General features: G+C 39.6%; 1 protein-coding gene across 1 annotated transcript; it reads right to left on the bottom strand.

The window, feature by feature from the left end:
• Positions 1–2,337: 2,337 nt before the first annotated feature.
• LOC137973047 (E3 ubiquitin-protein ligase TRIM71-like) lies at positions 2,338–6,277 on the bottom strand. The gene has a single exon (XM_068819765.1). It carries the CDS (start codon positions 6,123–6,125, stop codon positions 3,972–3,974), a length of 2,154 nt encoding a protein of 717 aa, XP_068675866.1. The 5' UTR covers positions 6,126–6,277; the 3' UTR covers positions 2,338–3,971.
• Between the last annotated feature and the right edge of the window lie 941 nt (positions 6,278–7,218).

The following is a 7,218-nucleotide window of genomic DNA, read 5'->3' as shown; positions in this document are numbered from 1 at the left end:
AAAGACTTATGAAAGTGCAAAGTTAAATTTTGAGGTGACGTTTTCCGTTTTCAAGTTCCACAATTTTTAAACTGTGGAATGGTCTACTGACATGATATACAGTTCAACATTTGCTTAATAAGATTCACCAACAAATGTTCAACTGTGCGTCACCGGTTTAAGTCTTCCATTGCACCTGAAGCTAAGCAGGTACCGTTTCTGAGATTCAACAGGGTTCTTGGAGCGTAAGAGTTACAGTCTACTTTATTATTCAAGATTTTCGACATTTCTAGAAAATGTGGAGGAGTATTCAAAATGACGCATTTCTATGCTAGTGCCAACACCCTAGGAAAATACTTTGGTCAGTTGATCTTGTCAAAGGGGGCTGGGTGCAGATTTCCGTGTCATGAGGTTGCATATTTCACGTAACACTCGTTGCGTGACATCCTGAAAACAGCATTGAAGTGGGTGTAACGGACCGGATTGGAGAGGGTTTATTCTCTAACTTTCCACCTGTTCGAAGGAGGAATTATTGGTTAGGGGTCACTGTTGGAGCTTTCACGGTGTGTGACCTTTTTTGCGGAAATTCAAAAAAATACTTGACGGAAGGAAAAATCCTTTTTTATTCTCTTTTCATCTCAAAGTTTCCAAAGTGTGTCTGGCTGCTTATCAAAAAAAAGGCCACAATTTCAAACTTCATTAGAAGAGTGCTAGAAACAATGATATAGCTGATTTTAGCTTTAAAATGTCTATTCACATATCACTCTATCAGGGACAACCTGACCTCGCTTAAAAACGCAAAAACCTTGAAAAACACTTAGCTCTATCAGAGCAACAAATGTTTGTATGGGGTATTCTTCTGTCAAGTATCAGTGAAAAGGGATTTTTATATCTGTGACGGCGACGTTGACGAAATAATGGTTCTATCGCAAGACTTTTGCGATTATTCCATCTTCTTTACGTCGTACAATGTGGGCGAAGTATCCTAAAAGTATTGAGTACTAGCAAGAGAAAATGAGGGGACAGAGAGGGAGGCTCAGGGCGTTGGCCGGGATATGTTATGTCCACGAAAGTTATTTTTAGACGAGCGGAAGTCTTTGTTCTAGCAGAAGTCTGTCTTCCGAGACGTCCGCATGCAGTCTTGCCTCGCTCTCAGGTTCTTAATTAAAAGAGAAAATGACGGCGCACGTGGAAGGCTGATGAATATTTATTTTCTTTCAAACATCGGACCGAAATTGGCCTGCATGCGGACGTCTCGGAAGACTTCCGCTCGTCTAAAAATAACTTTCGTGGACATGACATATCCCAAGGGCTGGACCGGGAGCCTCCCTCTCTGTCCCCTCATTTTCTCTTGGTACTAGCGGCTTTTAAAGTGCTGAAAAAATAGAGAAAGGAAACTTGAAAGCAAAGACAGGGCGATCCTAAAATTCATTTTTCCTGATACAAACAAACTTTTTGAAAAAGAATTCGAACAAAAAGTGGTGATTCTCTTTGAAAAACAAGGGAATTCAAAAACACAAAGGTGTCTTCTCGAATTCAAGTCACCGCCCTAACATTTGAGCTGCTTTTTTTTTTTTTGTTTTGTTTTTTTTTTTTCACTTCCTGTTCGGTAGAACCTTAAAGGGATACTCTACCCCTCAAAACAACGTTTGCTCAAAAGGTAGTGTTAACATCATAAATACGGAAAAACGATAAAATATATGAAAACAAAAAGTAGAAAAGTCTGAAATTCGCTGAGAAACAGCAAAAATTTTCCTTATCGGAGGACCGGAAGTGAAAACGACATTTCTGAAAACCTGTGATTGATGACGTAGAAAGAAGAACCCTTTCTCGAGTGTCTTGTTTACTTTACTTAAAAAAATGTGCAATGGAGTCTGAGGATTCGCGAAATTGTTCTTCTTCCGATAATAGTAGTGACGAAAGTGCCGAGGGACCTTCATTTATTGATTGTGAAGGAGCACAGCCATACTTATTTGAGCCGTAAGACAGTGATGCAAGCTCGGGTACGGACTCTTCAAATGATTCTGGAAAACTACAATAGGAGCGACTACAAAATACAGACTGGTGAGCGATCAATTTCAATTTGCAATGTGTAGCAAATGCTGTTGTATTCCAAACTTAGGACGGTGTTATTGTTGATTGTGTCGATAAACCAAAACCAGAAATAAAGCTTTCTTGTGACAGAGAAATGGTATTTGTCTCATTTTTAAATACATGTTTCGATGACGCGATGGGAGCAGCGCGAACCGATTGAGACCGATTAACAGAATTCCTCAAGTCAAAGTTTATTTTGCACTATATGAGAAACCCTGCTTTGACTAATTGTATCTATACCTTAGGTGTACTTGTGGGAATTGCCAACGTCTTCAACGTGTAGAAGAGTGCATCTGTTGCTCCGAAATTGACTGTATTGTTGCCAAAAACAACGAAGCAGTCGATTGTTGGAACGGCATCGGCTTTAATTGAATTCTTCATCTTCAAACCTAAAGACTTAGCGATAACAGTTTGTGCCTCAAAGCAATCTTCAGTGAAATGAGCACTGCAAAGTCTACTTGAATTCGTATGATAATAAAAGTCAGACCGTGTGTTTTTGACAGCATTAGGGGTGGCGAATGGTAAATGCGAGACTTTGCGAGACGGCGAGACCTGCGTTTTTCTTTGCGAGCCCGAGACATTTTGACCTTTTAGATTGCGAGACCGAGACTTCAAAGTGTTTGACACCTTCATATAAAAAACGAGAGACGCACATAACCGCTCAAAAAACGAGACTTCGAGACCCGGGAAATTCGACTAAAATTTTGCGAGACCCAGAGTTTTTGAAGAACCATTCGCCACCCCTAGCATTCGTCCACAGTCTTGCAAAATGGGGGTCTTCTGGCCATGGATGGAGACTCACTCCGTTTTTACGGGTGTTAGAACATCCACCAGCTATACAGCGATGCGGCATAATAGATGTCTTCACAAAAAAGCGCAGAGAAAATTTCGAATCGGGGAATTGCGAAAACGCAATGACCCCTATTTATGAAGCAATCTTAAGAGAATTTACCGGAAGAGGTTTGCGAGGTTCTCCTTTCTACGCCATTTCCGCTTTTCGGCCATAGTGCTTCGTTTCAATCTTGGGCGAGATACTTTGTTAATTTATGGGGAAGAAAGAAAGAATCAAACTCTTTCGATGGTTAATATGTTTCAAGTAGGCATTAAGCAACAGGTTTGTGAATTTTTGTACTAGGGAATAGAGTATCCCTTTAATTTTTAACTAAAAACGCTGATGTCCTAGATAAGATAAGTAATGAATGGTAACTGAAATCCTGTATTGATCCAATTAAGATCTATTGTTGGTCCAATATTGTTCTTGTATTGCTCAAGTATCGGCCCTGTGTTGCTCCGGTAGAGGCCTAGCACAGTTCCAGTATCCCTACAGTGTTAAAAAGTTACTTCCCGTTTGTATCAACCAGCTAAATACCAAATGCCCACCATCACCAGCCAACTCAAACAAATTTATGGCCTAAGCGGCACTGATAACGAGGCAGTTATTAGCCATCAAAAACTGAAAAGTTCTTGGGTGACAAAGACGCTACTGATCCCATAATATTCTTTGTAAAATTTCGAATTTTCAAAGCACCATTGTTTAGAGCTTATGCAACGCACTTTAAATATTCATTTCTTTATTCTCGGCTGTCTGATTAGAAAACGTTAGCCTTATGCTAATAAAGCAAAAATATATCACATCTTAATAGAAAACGGAAATGCGGCTGTTGACTATGTCTCATGCAAAGCACTTTCAATATTCATTACTTTATTCTCGGCTGACTGATTAGAAATCGTTAGCCTTATGCTAATAAAGCAAAAATATATCACATCTTAATGGAAAACGGAAATGCGGCTGTTGACTATGTCTCATGCAAAGCACTTTCAATATTCATTACTTTATTCTCGGCTGTCTGATTAGAAAACGTTAGCCTTATGCTAATAAAGCAAAAATATATCACATCTTAATGGAAAACGGAAATGCGGCTGTTGACTAAGTCGCCTACTATGAGACTGCTACCACTATTTATAGCAACGTAACGAGGAAAGCCATTTTTGAAATACTGTCCATCGATTTTACTCAAAAACTTGCCGCACGGGGTGAAGAGTTGCAGCCTTTGGTTACCTGCATCACACACAATGAGTCGGTTGTACTTGTCAATAACGAGTCCAACAGGACCATCAAACTGGCCATGATTGGACCCCTTACAGCCAATGTCATGTAAATACACTCCTGTTTTGTCAAATACCTTGACACAATTAGCAAGGAAATAAGAAACAAAGAATTTGTTCCGGTGATAAATAGCGCATTCTGGGGTTTTATCACAATCTGGGGCACTGAAGGACTGGAGCAAGTCTTTCCCATCAGGGGAGAGGACCTTGATTTTCTTGTTCCACGAGTCAGTTATGATTATACGACCATCATTCGCAATGGAAAGGCAACATGGTTCATCAAGATGTTTATCATTGATGTGTTTGATGAAGTGACCCTCCTCACTGAACACACGAAGCTTATTGTCGCTTCCCCGAAATAACGTCATCAGGTCACCAGAGTCTGTAAATGCCACCGACCAAGGTTTACCATCAAGTCTTATCTCCCTTCGAAACTTTCCTTCTGAGCTCAACAGTTGAATTCTTCGATTCCGCGCATCTGCAACAGCAATCGTTCCAGTTTTATCACTCACTTCAATATCGTAAATGCCATCAAATTCTCCTCGTCCCTTCCCTTCTGAACCAAACTGAAAGGCAAATTGATATTGATGCTGATGAACCTGCACAATCCAAGGACTACCAGTCAGCGACTGTCCATTCACAAGGATCTCCACTCTGTGTTGTCCGGCACACTGTGGTGTGTATGTCACTGTGTATTTGCCGTCTTTCGTGTCTTTAATGTCTGTTTTTAATTGATCACCTTCTGGAGTCAATATGTCGACTTTGATTTTATCATCTTGTTGATAACATTGAAATCCTTTTGAATCCTTTGTAACAATGACGAAATTGCTGTCTTGTCCTTCAGCTAAGCACTTTGAGGGATCAGTCTTGGTGACAACAACTCGATCCATAAGATCCGATTTCTTTTCCACCAAGTAATGTATATGTGGCGACATGTAAAGATCGGGTTTTCTTACATTTAACAGTTCATTACAACGTCCGAGGATGGCGTGATTTGTTTGTAGAATTTCGACGCTGAAGTTTCTTTCTAAGATACTCTGGCAGCGTTCGAAGCAGCTTTTCAGCTGGGTGGCAACCAGCTCGAAGTTTTCCAGTCGCGTTGCTTGATGTTTCTGTTCCGCTTCATAAATTTCACGAAACTTGTCCTTCATTTTCCTCTCGTGTTCTCGCAAATCACGAATCAATTTTTCCACAGTGTCTGTCATTTTCTTTTCCTCGTTCAAAATTTCAATTTTGTTTTTGTTTCTTAGGTCAGTTTGTTTCTTAATTTCACTGTCATATCTGACCATTTCCGCTTTCACTTTGACCACAGCGTCGGCCATTTGCATCTTTTGTTCTTGTGCTGCTTTCTGAGTGTCTGTCTTAGAGTGTCGATCGTGACTCACTACAGTACATTTGTGGCAAATCAGAACTTTACAGTCTTCGCAGTAAAATTCGAGGGGTTGATCTTCATGATATTGCTGTGAACACATCACGGGTCTGTGGATCAACTCTTGCACATCTTGCGCTTGCAGTTTGTCGATCAAAACATTGCGATGACCCCTTGAGGCCTTCAAGCGTTGGTGAGCTTCAAAACAAGATGCACACAGAAAATGCTGGCACACGAAACAGTAACATGTTGCGGTGTTGTTCTCGTCACAACTGTTGCATGTTTGAGACTGTACGCTGCCATCTTCTAGAGCCAGAACATCCACCAATCGGTTGAGATGAAACGACGAGGGCAAATTGTCGAAGGTGTCTGTTTCGGGAATTTGGAAAGAAGTCTGGCAAACTGGACATTTGATTGTTGCTTTTAGCTGTCTCCTTGCGAAGTTTGCCAGTTTGTCGAGACACTCCAGGCAGAACGAGTGAAGACACGGTAATGTCTTGGGGTTTTTGACTGTCTCTATGCACAATGGGCATTCTGCTTCCTTTTTAAGATTTTTGAAAAGCTGTTGAACATCCATGATGAAGCCGAGCAACGCAAAATGAGGGCGTGTGAAATAGTGACGTCACTGGAATCCCTGGACTCTGTGCGGTCAGTGGATGACCCCGCTACTCTGGTCTAATCGAGTGCATAGCATTCTACTGCACTTCACGAACTAACACCCAACCCTAGATTTTGTTTTGGCTGAAAACTCAGGGAGCTTACCATTAAGCCAAACCGACCGTCCAGAAACCGGTCGGACGAACCGCTGAAAATGGAACGACATTTTCCGATTGTAGTGATGGACTGAACTAAATGACGGTCCTCTCTTCCTTATTCCTTGTTCCCCCAGTCGATGGTTTTCCTAAACCATCATGGATGAGGCAATAGTTCCGATGCTTTGCTTAGATTCTGAGGAGTGAGGAAGACATCGTTTGAGAATCAACAGTTAGGACTGCTTGTGACCGTTCAAAAGAGCCTCTACCATTTCTGAATAAGCAAAATTTTGAAAAGAAAACGCGGGAAAAATGCGTATTTGCTCAGTTCTTGGTTTTCACGTCACGCAAAGAAAAAATAAAATCGCTTAACATTCAATAAATAATAATAATTATCATTATTATTATTATCATTATCATTATCATTATCATTATCATTATCATTATCATTATCATTATCATTATCATTATTCGAACAAGAAGTGATTTTGGAAAACATTTGACTATGAAAAATTGCGATAAAACATTACTTAAAATCATTTTAAGATTAAAAAAAAATGCTAAAAAGCGACGACATTTTGACGTTAGCTAAACGTTATTATCAAGTCGAAATATGTGAGTGAGTTTCGGTCTATAAATACTAAAAAAACAATAGCTGGATAAAAGCTGTAACATGAGTAAATAATAATTATTTACTCATATTTACTCAAATAATAATTATTTACTCATGTTACAGCTCTTAACCGGCTATTGTTTTTTTAGTATTCACTCTCATATTTTGACGTTTAGCTAACGTCGAAACGTCGTCGCTTTTTAGCAATTTTTTTTAATCTTAAAATGATTTTAAGCAATGTTTCATAGTCAAATGATTATTATTATTATTATTATTATTATTATTATTATTATTTAATAGATTCT

Source organism: Montipora foliosa, chromosome 10 (genome assembly GCF_036669935.1).
Source record: "Montipora foliosa isolate CH-2021 chromosome 10, ASM3666993v2, whole genome shotgun sequence".
Taxonomy (NCBI): domain Eukaryota; kingdom Metazoa; phylum Cnidaria; class Anthozoa; order Scleractinia; family Acroporidae; genus Montipora; species Montipora foliosa.
Note: the sequence above shows the minus strand (reverse complement) of the source record. Positions and strands in the feature narration are given on the sequence as shown.